Source organism: Crocodylus porosus, unplaced genomic scaffold (genome assembly GCF_001723895.1).
Source record: "Crocodylus porosus isolate Cpor-Errol unplaced genomic scaffold, CroPor_comp1, whole genome shotgun sequence".
NCBI classification, from domain to species: domain Eukaryota; kingdom Metazoa; phylum Chordata; order Crocodylia; family Crocodylidae; genus Crocodylus; species Crocodylus porosus.
The window spans coordinates 44322443-44336751 of NW_017728909.1; the positions used below are offsets into that span (position 1 = coordinate 44322443).

Sequence of the window (14309 nt, forward strand, 5' to 3'; positions counted from 1 at the left end):
CTTATCTTGTCTGTAATAAAGTGATAGTTCTCCAAAGCTCTTCAGCAATGCTTGGGAAAGTAGTTATGGTTCTGCATCTCCTCCAATTATAAAACTTAGGATAAATAGTAATGTAGTTTTCCATATAAAAAATAAGCATATGCTCTGAATAAATGTCTGGGGAAATTACATGTGCTGTTGTAATTTTAACAACTCTAAATATTTGGATTTTAAATAATTGTCCATAGAGAAATAGCCTCATTTAGAAATAACAAAACGGATATGCTGTTATATTGATCATCTTGTCAAATCTTGTCCAAAATATTTCTTCTTTAAATGATCTATTTCTCTTTGTTTCTCCCCAAGATGCCAAGCCACCTTGTTTGTCTTCTTATCCATCTTAGTTCACTGCATTTCAAGGTGGAGCTCCTCCTTTTTAGTGTGGCATTGTTACTTTGAGGCCATGTTTTTTCTGCTCTGTTTTTCTAAGCTTACCTTTATTTAATAAGATCTCATAGTAACAAGAGGACTCCAGTTAGGAGCTGTTAAATTAAAAGAACTGTTGCTCCCAGGAATTTGGTGTTTGCAGTTCACAGAAGACAAGAATAAATTGTGGTAACACCCCTAAACAAAGATCAAAATCTGTGCCACAGTGTGCTTTTATTAGAATCTCTCCCCACCCCACCTCCCCCTGCCCACCCACCTGCCTATATTCCAGGGAACAAAAGTCTCTGCCACCTTGAAATTACTGCATATGAAAAGCAATAAAGAAGCTGTGGTGTTGGAGATGGGGTGAAAGTAGGGGATGGGGGAACAGGACTTAATTCTGCTCTGGTAGATAAATGGGCAATAAGAGGCAAAAATACTGGCAAGCTAAAGAGGAATCTTTGTTTCTTGGGATCCTGGAAAGAACAGATGCAACGTAGTTGAAAATCACATTTTTCCTCTACCCCTTTTTTTTTAAAGGGGTGTCTCAGCATACATATATCATCTAAATGGCTTGATGAGTATACTGTTTGTCATAACATTAATAGGATCTGTTGAGGACATCACTATAGAATATGCAATGTTAAGTTAATTGTAAAAGTTGACTAGAAATCCAACACACTTGAAGTCTTTAAGTCACTCTCTCTGGATTAATTGTTCTTTTTACTCATAGATCGTAATTTGTCCCTTAAGAATTGACTGCTAATTTTAAATAGACAAATAGATATTTAGAGCATTGGTGCAGAATTATAGTTACAGTCTTCATTTCTTGTCCAATTATACAGGGTTCTTATTTTAATTTTTTTGATGTATAGTTACCAGAGTCTATTCTCTATCTCAGAAAAGGCTGTTGATATCTAATAGGTCAATGCTATTTATTTTTTTTCCCACTCCTTCAAGTGTCACCTTTATATTTTCTATCCATGTTCTCCAATTACACATGCCAAGTAGCCAAGGCAGGATAGAGTACCACTGAACTTTACCTCACCAGCTGTCCACCAAGCTATCTCACAGATCAGCAGCAGGTTGAGTGGTCTAATATGAGAAAATAGGCCCCCAAAGTAGGTGTTCAGTGTGCAGTCACTTCTTTGCATCACTTAAGAATATCATTTCTTCATGTCTTGGTCTAAACAGACCTGGAAAAAACTTTTTATCCAGTCTGTTTTCTGTAGCTATTGAGATTTAGAGAGAGAGGAATTCACAGTGCTATTAGTTTGTATAAGGCCTAAATTTTAGAGTTATTTTCTATTTTCCCCCTAATGTTTAAATATTACGGCAATTGTTTTAAAAGTCTCATTTTTAATCTTTAACTTGTATTTCTTTCAACTAAAGTACTATTTCTATGAAGTTGAATTAACTGATTTGCTTTTATTAACCTGAGTAAACTGGATTTATTTGGAATTAAATTTGAGTTTATTACTCATTTCTTTAAATAATTGTAATGTTAAATAGGATGTTATTTTAGGGTTTCAGATTCCTCAGAAGACTTGCAAACTGTTCTTTATAATAAGATACCTTCTGTGAATCAGGTACCCAGGTTGTAGCTGTACTGGTTTAGAGGAAAAGGCAATCAGGACTTGTAGCAGAGATATCTTTTGTTAGGCCAAGAAGATTTTTTGTAAATTAAAATAATTTTTTTGCAAAAATCTTTGTTGGTCTTATAAAAGATATCATCTCTACTATGAGTCCTGATTACCTTTATAATAAGAATGATTTATAGACTCAGAAAATGTAAGTTTTAACAGTTCTGAAAAATGCGTGCTTTATTTCTGAATTTTTCCCTCCCTTCCTTTTTGTTCCCTGACAGGAAGCAGTCCTCAAGATAGCCCTAGAAATTTCTCTCCCAGTGCCTCAGCCCACTTTTCGTTTGCACGAAGGTAGGTGTTTGTTTATTATGCATGAAACTAAAGCACTGACTTCTTGATTTACACAATACATAGAAATGTTTGTTGGTAATTCAGAATTACTTGGGGTTTTTTTGGGTTTTTTTTTAAATCTGAGCAGTCCTTTAACAATGCAGTTTCACATAACTGATTGATCCAGTTCAAACCTGCCTTTATAATGATATTTTTAAAATTTTATGTGGCTTAATATTGCTAATATACATTTTCACTGATGATGCAGATCTTTCTTCAGTGTGCAGTTAATACACAGAACTTTTACAAAAGATCAGGCTGGGAGTATGTAAAAATTGGGAGTGCATGCTAGAAGTAGATAGTTTTGCCAAACTCCAGTCACTTTTGTCATTCTAACTCAATCTATGATATTTTCCTTTTCATGTAAAAATGTGGGGTAGAGAAGAATTAGCATGGGTCTGGGGGTGAGGCATTCTTGAGTTCTAATCCTGATTGTACTAATATTGGTTTGAACTTTGCCTCAGACTCACATTTGACGTTGAGAGCCAGGGACAGAAGTTACACACAAAGTGGTTTAAGTGATCCCAAACTGGTTTAAATCTGTAACACAAAAACTGCTTTCAGAATGACTGAAACTGGTTTAAGATAAACCTGTAGTATCAGACTGAACTGATTTAGGCTAAACCGGTTTTTGGAGCTTCTGTCCTAGATCTCCTCCCTACTCAAGTTAAATCATAGTTCCCCAGCATCCCAGAATGCTTTGCAGCCCTGGGCTGTGCTGTCTGCTTCAGTGGAGCAGGGATAGCCCCTCCCCAAGCTATTAAACAGGGCTAAAGCACTAAAGCCTCTGCTCCCTGCGAGCATCTGTTAGCCTGGTGGGGGGAGTGAGGGGAGGTGCAAGGGAACGGACCCCCAGACCTTCCTGTCTGTACAGGACAAGGGGAAGTAAAGCCCCAGCAGTGGGGGTGTTTCACCCCTGCAGGAGCCAGGCCGACCCAGTCGCCAGCCCCCCAACCTGTAAAAGGCCTGGCTTGGCACTGGCCCTCCCAGCTGGAGTCTGCTCAGCACAGGGCGTGGGAAGCCTCCACTGGGGGCTTTTCACTGTCATGGCCTGGCTTGAATCAGCTCAGCCCTGCCCCCTTCCCAGCCTCCACCTGAGATGGAGGTGGTGGCGAACACACTGGCCCAGCCAGGCACTGGCTTCTCCAGCCAGGGGCTACCCAGTGTAGGGTGAAGGGGCCAACTGGGGACTTTTTGCTCCCCCACAGCTTGGTTCCCCAAGCTGGCATGGGCTCAACCCTGCCCCCTCTCCAGCAATCCCTCCTGTGAGAGATTTTGGGGCAGGGAGGGGAGCACACTGGCTCCCCCAGTTGGGGTCTGCCCAACACGGGACTGTGAAAACCCCCACTGGGAGCTTTTTGTAACCCTGCAACCCAGCAAGTCAGATTGGCATTGGCTCAGTCCTGCCCCTTTCCGGGGAAGGGACTGAGGCTGTACCAGCCTGGTGAGCCGGGCTGGGGGTGTGGGCTTCCCCCCACACTGGGCAGATCTTGGCTGGGGGGGGACCATAGATTCATAGATTATAGCGTCAGAAGGGACCCAATGGATCATCAGTCACCTGGCAGGAAAGAGGACTAAGGTCAGATGACCCCAGCCAGGTGATTGTCAAGCCTCCTCTTGAAGACCTCCAAGTTAGGTGATAGCACCTTCTCTCTTGGAAGCCCATTCCAGACTCTGGCCACCCTTGTTATAAAAAAAAATTCTTCCTAGTGCCTGGCTGGTGCATTCCCCCTCCCCCTCCCCCGTTTCTTACAGGGAGGGGTCAGGGAAGGAGTGGGGCTCTGAGCTGTGGAGGAGCAAGAAACTCTTGGTGGGGTCTTTTCTCCACACCAGGCAGATCTTGGCTGGCAGGGCTAGTGCTGGGTTGGATGTGTGCATGTCATTCCTCCCACCTCCATCCCGTCATGGGGTTGGGAAAGAGGCAGGGCTTCTAGCCAGGCTGTGCAGGGAGGGTGAAAAGCCCCCTGTGGGGGCTCTTCCCATGCCAGACAGACCCCAGTTAGAGGGCCAGGGCCTGGTGGTGCATTCCCTCTCCGCCTCACCCTCTGAGGTGGGGGCTGGGCAGAGATTTTCTGCAGGCTCTCCCTTTCCTGCGGCTGACAGCTGGTGCGGTTCAGGGGGCAACAGCCAATCAGGCCTGGGATGCCACTGGGCTGTGTTTATCAGCCTTAGGCAGCTGGCCATGAGGGGAGTGCATGTGCGCTCCCCCAGGCTCCTGACCTGGGCCAGTGCAGGCTTCTGCCTGTCTTGGCCTCTGAAACACTGGACATCGGTTCAGTTTAACAGTTCAAGCTGCACAGCTTAGAAAAACCTGCAAAGATTGAATCTCTTCTACCTTGTGCTTTTTGAACCTCTGGACTTTGCTGAGAACTTCCCCCACTGTGTGACTGGGACAATTACCTCTCTTGCAAGTTGTGCAACGGTTGATTAATTAATATCAATAGTACTTTTCAAAGTTTTTTTACAGTGATTTTGAAGCAATATATGAAGTAAATTATTAATAAATGAACCATAAGCACAGTCAAAGGTTTGTCACAGGAGACTGCCTATTTATGCTGGTTCCATATTATTTAAACCTGTTTTACCTGCCTCAGATAATTTCATTAACTCTAAACCTGGGAGGGTAGAAAGGGTTTATCTGTTGACTCAAGCGTCTCTACGCAATAAATGAAATCAGATAGCTGAATCTTAAATAATGCAGTTAACATGGCAGTTACGCACATAGCTATCCCAGTCATCTGTGAGAGCGTTTTTGGTGCAGTGTTAATTGTTTTATTTCAAGAGTTGATAAATCAGATATGAAAGCTGTCAGACAGGGATACATCTTATGCCAAACACAAGAAAAAAGGATTTGACTCTTTGTTAAATGGTTCAGTTTGGGAAGAAAAGCTTCCCTTGTACCCACTTTTTCCCCCCCTCCTGTCTTCCCTGAATCAAACTCTAAACCCTGGAATATACAGTAATGTATTTTCTACATGTGTGTTTGGGCACAATTGAAACAGGAAAGTACATGGAATCTAAATCTAATTTCTAATTTATTCTTACATACTAAATAATTATTTTGAAATATAACAAGCATCATGAAGATGGTAGATGACTTTTTGGGACATGTTTCTTTATTAATACATTTTTATCATACTGAATAATCTAACTAGATCTTGTTGAAAAAACAGATAAAAGACTGAACAGTAGTTTAGAACAGAGTTAGTGGAAGGTGGTTGTGCCATAAAATTTTGCCAGAATTAATAATATTCCTCTCTAGAATCCATATAAAAATTTGTAACTTTGAAAAAGTTTGAGGGCCTAAAATTGTAAGGGGAGAGGAGTTTGTAGCAATCAATGTGTATTAAATGTGATATTGTTTAATTAAAAAAATACCTTGTGTTATGGGTATCTTAAATTTCAAAACAAAAATTTGATTGTGAACTGGAAAACCAAAATGTTTAATTTTGAAAACATAATATGATATTTCAATAATTTTTAAGTTTTTGTTTTCAATTTAAGAAATATTGTTGAAAGCCGAGATGTTTTGGTGTTAAGGCCAATTTGTCAAAAAAACCCATCAGATGATAGTAAAGTTTATAATGGTAATTTTTAAATGGTATAAAAGCCTCTGAAACAATTTCAAATACCCTTTTTAGTGTGTACTTACACAGAACTGTATGAAAAGTGTTCATGCTTGTACAGAGAGAGAAATTTTAGAACATTCCTACCCAAAGAACAGAATCTTTCTAGAAAAACCACATAATTTGATGAGGAAGATAATAGATTTTTGCTAATTTGCTTGATAACGAAGTAATTATGAAAGAAAGCTAACTTAATATGTTTGGATCTGTATAATATTTGTATGTATTTTTTCTGGGATAAGTTGCTCCATGTCTCTCGCATCTATGTGAACAATATACTATAGTAGGAATTGTTGTGATAAAGGTGCGTCTGTGTGTGTACGAGTAAAGAAACAGGGTTTACCCAAATAACTTGATGAAAAAAATAATTTTTGCTTCACAGGTACATAACATACAGGAGAAAACCTGGTTTGAATAGCTTCCAGATTTGTTTTCTTACCATAAGAAAGTAATTTAACTTGTGTCTGAGCTGAAAAGAACATACATACCTTTTGTATTGTTTATTCATTGAAAGAAGTTCATTGTTTCTTGATTGCTTCTGTTAGTTTCTTTGTAGTTTCTGTAAATCTTACCCATTTCTGGGTAGTGTTCTCTTTAACTAGGGACACTAGTTGTATACTGCAGTATCTAGCTACACAACAGACTTGTAAGGGCTATATCTTGAATTTCTTACTCAAGTTTTATTCAGTCAGCATCCCCTTGGCTTGATTTGCTTTTTGAAGGGCTGTTACCTGAGTGATCATAACCCAGTCAAGCCTTGGAATTTATCTCAGACTAAATTTTTTGGACTGGCTATTTAAGAGGCAGAGATGCTGCATCAGAATATTCAAGTTTCCAGATGGGGTATTCTGCTATATGGAATTATATTTACTGCATAAAGCCAGAAATGAGAGATGGTTTTTGGACCAGCTACATAATGAAATTTTAATGTTAAATAATAGTTCCCCCTGGATACCTGATTTATATTATTAAGACAAATCCTATTATGTTATTTATGCATTTGTTATTTTGCTTGTGTTTTAACATACTTGATACAATTGTACTCCAGTCATGGGCACCGAAATGACAGGTACATTTTACCTAAACATAAGAGTTGTTTTGTGATTTGTCTATTTGAATGTGTAAATTCTATGTTGTCTGTATGTGGCCACCTGGAACAAAAGGGTCTAGAAATTGTAATAGATGACATGTATTTCCACCTTCAGTGGTGTAATTTTAGCTGAAATGTATATTTTCAGATCAATTTATAACTTTCAACAGGTCAAGCAGCTAGCTTGTACTTTGTTGCAATGCATTTTTCCTTGGTATTTTGTTTAACGAGATTGAAATACTTACCACTAGAGTTGATACCCCATGGTTCATGTATAGTCATGTGTTTTTTCTCTCCTTCTCATTTATTTGCATCTGCTGAACCTGACAGTTACAATGGTTTTCTGTATCCATTTTGTCAAAGCATATTTTTGAGGGATCAATGCTGTTGATCAGCTCATTCATTTTCTAGTTGTCTCATTTGACTGATTCTATTAAAAATAATCTTCTAATCCTCTCTGTATACCATTAATTGTGACCCCCTGTAAAAATTTATTCCTTGTTAAGAACCCAGTTTGTATCATCCTTTTGAAATGCAGTTCTACAGAGTAATAGTTTCCCAGAAGTTTCTGTCTAGGGCTGCTTCACTGTTTACTTGGACTAACCTCAGTTTCGCAACAGGACTGATGGGCGCCGCTGGTCTTTGGCTTCTCTCCCTTCTTCTGGATATGGTACAAACACACCAAGCTCAACTGTGTCTGTAAGTACTAGCTTTATTTTACATATTCATTTCAATACCTTTTTTCCCAATAGGTTCCATAGTGAGAAATAAAATTGAATATGTATAATGTTTTTCATAATATGCTATGCATCAAATGAATGGCTGACAAACAAGATACACGTTCTTCTTAGTATTAGCGTTTAATTTGTAATGCATATCCCCATTACATACCACTACTACAAGAAAGGGAAAACAATCTTAGCATTAGTAAGAAACCTGCTTCAGTTGGGGAGGATAGTGGTATATAAATCCACTTACTTAGCAAATGACTTAGCCTACACACAAAGGTAAATATAGCTTACATTGTTAGTTTTGTATCTGTTCCACTAGCATTTTGCTGTAAAACTTAGAGTTGTTAATTGTTTCATTTTTAACTAATCTTTCTCTTAGCCACTTCCCCGTCTAGTCCTGTTACCCCTGTCAGCAGGTGTGTAATGGCAGAATGACAGTGGTTCTGTTTCACTGCTGAAGAGAGACAGTGAGACAAAGTTTGTGTTTGTCATTCTACACATCACAAGTTCTTTGCTACCAGGAAGAGGATATAGCAATATCTTAATATGCAACTAAGCAGTTCTCCTGATCAGCCCTTACCTGCAGGGCTGCCAAAGCAAAACTCCAACAGACTGCTTCAGGAATAGCCAAAGAGCAGATGCACTGACATTTTATGACCTATTTAATTAGCTTGAGGGCAGATTTGACTCTGAGGCTACGCTTACTCAATAAACCTACTATACCAGACAGTGGTACCCTCATACGTGTTGTCCTGCTCTACATTGTCTGTATCCTACAAAAGCAGGTTAGACTGAGGGATACTTTGCATTGGGCTAATTAGAGGCAATCCATGCAGAGAGAATAGTCCTGCCTGCCACAATAACTTTAATGCAAAAACATGGCCTTAGACAACTAACAGGTTTGTCTTTAGCTTTGTATCGTGTCCATGATGTGTCACTGTTAATGATGTAATGTGTACAAGTAATACATATTATTGTTGGGCAGCTGGCATTCAATTGTTAACGCTTTTCTTTGATGATTCAAGTCAGTATCTATTTCCCCATGCGTAGTAGTCCATCTTTTTTTGAGAAGGGCCCAGGTATATTTCTAGACTCTTGATAACAAATGACAGTGCATGTTGATATTCAACTGTCCAGGGTTTCCAGAAGGTTCAGCTAACACCTGGGGGTACTTCCTATTGTAGTTAGATGAAAACTGATGTCCTCTGCTGTGTGAAAATGCACTTAAAATACTGATCTAGAAGCAGATAGGTCAGATAATAGCAACCCCATCATAGGTACGAAAAAATGACCTGCACTCAAAGTAGAATGAAGATAAGCATTAGAAACCTATCAAAACCCAATCTTAATTTCCAAGTTACGTGCAGTCCTGTTTTTTTCCTTGATTAACTACAGGTTTTTTAAAACAATTTCAATTCATTTTCTTTTTTCTGCCTACCCACGTTCTGTAGCTGGTATTGTAACCACAGAGATGCTTGAGCTGGTTTATGCTGTTTTTCATATTTCTTATGGAAAAAACCTAGCACTGGAATTATTGCTTTTAGATATCTAAAACCATAGAACGAATCATTTGTTGAGCTGTCTCTTGGTATTCCATGGCTAAATCGCAGCTGATTTATGCATATGAAAATAGATGTCTGCCTTAGTGCACACATTTCATTGAACTAACACTTTCTGACTACAGGGAAGAAGACCATCTCTTTAATAAATCAATGTAAATTGTGTCAAAGAAACCAGCCAGCGGTATAAAGATTGTTCCTTGTATTCTGATAAATGGGTCTGTTTATGTAAATTTTGTCTTTGGGAGAAGAATTGTCCAAGTTTTATTACTATCTCTCTAGTTCCCAGGACTCTTCTGAGATCAAAAGATAGAAAGTAACTTGACATGTATAGGCACGTATGGCAACCTAGATACTAGTTGATCCTAAAGTTAACTTTGAACAGCTGAAATGATGTTCTTGTGTATACTGTGGTCTGATTTAGGATCAGGCTGATAAGATTGTTCTAACATGATGTACTTTTCCAATGTAGATGATCTCTGAGAGAGTTAACCCTTCCCTGCAGCAGTCCCTCCCAAAAATGCCTGTGAAAATAATGCGCTATGAGATCTGGTGCAGATAATTGCAGTAAACCTTTTTTTGAGTTTCCTTGCTAAGAATCATATGTTAAGGCTTGAGGATCTTCAGTTCATAACACTGAGTAGCAAGGGAATCCTAAAGGTTGTCTAGTTACCATGTTTGTCAATATGATCTGCCACATGCCCATAGCAACAAGGGGTAGTGGTGGTGAAGTACTGACTTCGTTCACTTAAAATCATTAGGCTTGGATAACACAGAGGCTCTGATTGTTGGCCTCCAAAAATAGAATAGCCAGACAGTCCTCAAAGACTCATGTGAAGATCTAATAGGCTGAGGCAGCAGTGGGAAGAGGCAACATGAAGACTTAAAACAGTAAGGAACGATCCCAGTTCTTGTTGGCTAGGGACAGACTTTCAAAAAGCCAGAGCCTGAGTTGATTCACTCTTTGTAGGTTAGTCTAAGCTGTGCAGCTTAAACTGATTAATACCTGAACAGACATTCTCTGCTAAACCAGGGAATGCAGCCACATGCCTGCAGTGGCTCAAGCCAGAAGCTGGGGGTGCTAGAGCATGCCTGCTCTAAGCATGGACACTCTCCAAGGCTCTCACTCCTCCCTGCTGAAGCAGAGGCACAACCAGGACTAGCAGAACACACAAAATGCCAGACACCAGTGGGGTGGGGAGGGCAGCTGCTGCCAGACTGAATTGGGGATGGGTAAAAAGTCCTTTCTCTGAAGCAAGCATGTATTGAACACTGCAATTTGCAAAGCATACAACAGGGAACTGCCAAAAACCTTCACCTAAGCTAAGATACAGCCCGGTAAAACACAGCATACACAACTTAGTCTAACTTAAAATGTAAACAGGAAGACAAGAATTAGTTTTACTAATCCTGAGGGCAGAATGTCTCCTTACAGCCAGGCATTCAGAAAGGCTTTGTTTAGGTATGTCCACCTTTTTACACATTCTGCTTTTTAATGTAAATGTAGTTCTCTGCATTCTTTGGTGAAGCTGTCTGCAACTTCCCTTAACTACATCTCCAGCGTGTGTGATGATTATCAGGGCTTTGCCAACACTTCCCACCTCTCAGTCTGGTCCTGCAAGTGTTAGGTATGGCCTAACAGGTGGATAGCTTGCTTCTGCACACAGGGGATTAGCTTGCCCCTCATCCCTGCCCCGACTCCGGGACCAGCTGTGGAATTAATCCCCTCCCTGCCTGTCTGCAGGCAAGCCACCGAGACTGCAGCCAGACTCTCAGGGGTTCTAGGGGACAGAGGGAGGAATTAACTTCGTCACTGCCTGGCAAGCAGTAGAGGTGCGGTTGGGACTGGCAAACAGCAGCTGCGATCCCTGGGGTTTACAAAAGGACTGGGGGGAGGGAGGGGGGGAAATGGATGGAGGGAGAAATTTGCCTCAGGGGCCATGGCAGGTCAGTGTCTAGCCACACCCTGGCCCATCTCTGGCTAAGAGAGCAGGGGGAAGGGGCCAGCCCAGCTCACTGGTACAGCGAACAGAGCTCTGCCCAGCCCAGAGAGCACGCTGGACTACTGGGGAGTCTGATTTATCTTAAACCAGTAAGAAGTCTCGGACAGATATTGCATAAACTGGTTTGAGCCAAATCAGTTGAGCTTGATACTACACTCAACCAAATTTATCTCAAACCGGTTTTGGCCATTTTCAAACTGGTTTATGTGCACTGAATGTCTGTTCTGTTACAGGTTTAAACCAGTTTCTGATCACTTAAACTGGTTTATGTGTAATGTCTGCCCCTAGCTGTTAAGAATAACAGGTCAGTGCCAGGAAGGAAGTCATCTGGGTCCTGTGGAGAGCATATCTCAGCAGTGTTTTTGGAATTGCCTGCTGGGTTCTTCCATACTAACAAAACATGAAGACTTCAAATTCAGGCTCATTGAAGTATAAACATATAGTGTCCAGTGCAAACATATAGTGAAGCTTCAGATTCACTGATGTGTAAACATGAAAATATAACATTTTTATCTATTCTTGCAGTTGTTTATGCTTAAATATATTTTGCTTTAAACTTAATGATAGAAAATATGACAAGTATTTGAATCTTGTCTTGCTAAGTGCGTAGGATGGTTTGACTTTGTCTCACTAGTTTTTGTTATCCACTGAACTACTTATTTCTTTGACAAAAAGTTCTAGTATTTTAGTTCACATATATGTTTTGTCAGAAAATGGTGTTATAAGCATTTTCAGAGAATTCAATTCATAATGAACAAACAACATAAGAAATGTTGGCCATGGCTTACTAAGGTGAGAAAAAGTATTTTTAAAAAGTGATGAGTAACAGAGAAAAGGTATCCAACAAGTTTTGTAACTGCCATATATAGAAGTGTGGGGCTTCTATTGTAGCCATAGATCATAGACTCACTCTTATTAATATACAACAAGAAATAATGACCATTTATTAAGACTCTGGATTCCTGAAATCTTCCTTATTTTAAGTTTAAGGAATTGTTTTCAAGGGGCTGAACTAGTCATATATTTATGTACTGCTTTACTGAAGCCAAATGCTACATTTTTGTCCTTAAACAACTAGAATAGAGGAAATTGTAGCTATAACTTTTAAATTAAATGGATCTATGCATGTACAGTGAAGATAGTCTTGAAAGAAATGCCTTTTGGTTGTGGTATAATCTAATATATTATTATGCTCATTGCAGTCATCCTGTTCCTCCCAAGAGAAGCTACACCAGTTACCATACCAACCAACACCTGATGAACTACATTTTTTGTCTAAACATTTCTGTGCCACTGAAAGCATTGCCAGTGATAACAGATGCAGGACCACTCCACTACGCCCTCGTTCCAGAAGCCTCAGGTGAGTTCAGCTCTCTGGCATTGCTGGTTTAATCTGAATATATAGGCACTCCTGGAACACCACAATTGTGCAGATTTGAGACTTTTAACTAGTTGTGATATTTTTAATAATTCCCAAGATATAATAAGTCAGTGTTAACTGAATCTAAGGCTGAACCAAAATCCACCTAAGTTGTTATTTCAGGTCATGATCATTAGTTAATTCTCACATTAATAGGGCTGTACGAAGCTTCAGGTGCTGATTCAATTCGGAGGAGATTCGGCCTGATTCAGTGGCCAAATCTCTGAATCTGAATCGAATCAGGAGACCAATAAAAAGGCCTGAATCGATTCAAAGCCTCTGAATTGATTTGGAAAAGATTTGGAGAGCTTCAGAGATTTGGGCAGTCCTGCTCACTGCCGCCAGGAGCTGGACCTGGGCTCCATGTGGGTGGGAGTGGGGCTGAAGGAGGAGAGAGGGAACCATTGGTGGGGGGGACCCCTGCCAGGCCCCATCCCCTGCCTTTTCTCACCCAGCCCTGCTGAGCTGCCCCTGACCCCTACCCAGTCTCCCAGCCCTGTCAATGGCTGTCCTGCCCAGCCCCAGCTCCCAGTTCTTTAAAAAAACAGAAACAAAGAAACAAAAAAACCCACTCATCAGCTCCTGCCAGGCAGGGTGGGGGGTGATCCCTGATGCTCCCCATGCTGTGTGAGGGGCTCAGCCACAAGCCCCCATCCCCTGCCAACTCTCCCAGCCCGCACATGGCTGCCCTGCCTGGCCCCAGCATCCCAGATCTTTAAAAGGGAAAGGAAAAAAATCCCCACGCTCACTGACTGCTGCAGCGGCTATCGGGGCTTCTTTCTTTTTTTTTAAAGAGCCAGGATGCTGGGCAGCCGCTGATGGGGCTGGGAGAGTTGGCAGGGGATAGTGGCAGTGTGGGGCAGTGGGGATGCACCCCTCCCTCCCCCTCCGCCCCCCTGACAGCACCCAGTGAATGCCAGGCTTTTTTTTTCTTCTTTTTTTTCCTTTTTTTTTTTTTTTAAAGAACTGGGAGGCTGAGGCTGGGGCTGGGCAGGGCAGCCATTGACGGGGCTGGGAGAGTGGTCAGGGGATGGGGCCTGTTTGAGTCAGCGGTGGCCGAATCTCCAAATTGGATTCAGCTGAATCAATTCGAGACAGTGATTCGAATCGCTGTCCCCCAAAATGTCCATATCCAAACCAAATACTAGCCTCTTCACACAGGCCTACTCATTAACACTGTAATTTACGTTTTACACTATTTAAATTAGTATCTTCCGGCCACGTGAGCTGTCATAATGAACTAATTATATTAAACCTGCTCTGGTTCTGGTCCTTTGGACATCTGTTCACAGGATTGGGACCTATATTTTCAAAACTAATTCAAAATACTATAAAAAAAAAAAAAGTAAAATTTGTCTGAATGTTTACTGTCTTTAGGTAGGAAGCCTTCCTCCCGTAAGATTTGGCTCCTACCATTTTGTAGAATCATTGAAAAATAGAATCATTGAAAAATAGGGCTGAAAGGCATTTTAGATGGTCATCTAGTGGAAACACACACA

General features: G+C 40.7%; 1 protein-coding gene across 1 annotated transcript in view; it reads left to right on the plus strand.

Moving 5' to 3' along the window:
- MAST4 (microtubule associated serine/threonine kinase family member 4) overlaps positions 1–14309 on the plus strand; it is a 156251-nt gene that overhangs the window by 70046 nt on the left and 71896 nt on the right. The window contains exons 3-5 of the mRNA XM_019532171.1: positions 2273–2342; positions 7718–7796; positions 12593–12750. Coding sequence (XP_019387716.1) covers positions 2273–2342; positions 7718–7796; positions 12593–12750 — 307 coding nt within the window. The remainder of the gene's footprint in view (positions 1–2272; positions 2343–7717; positions 7797–12592; positions 12751–14309) is intronic.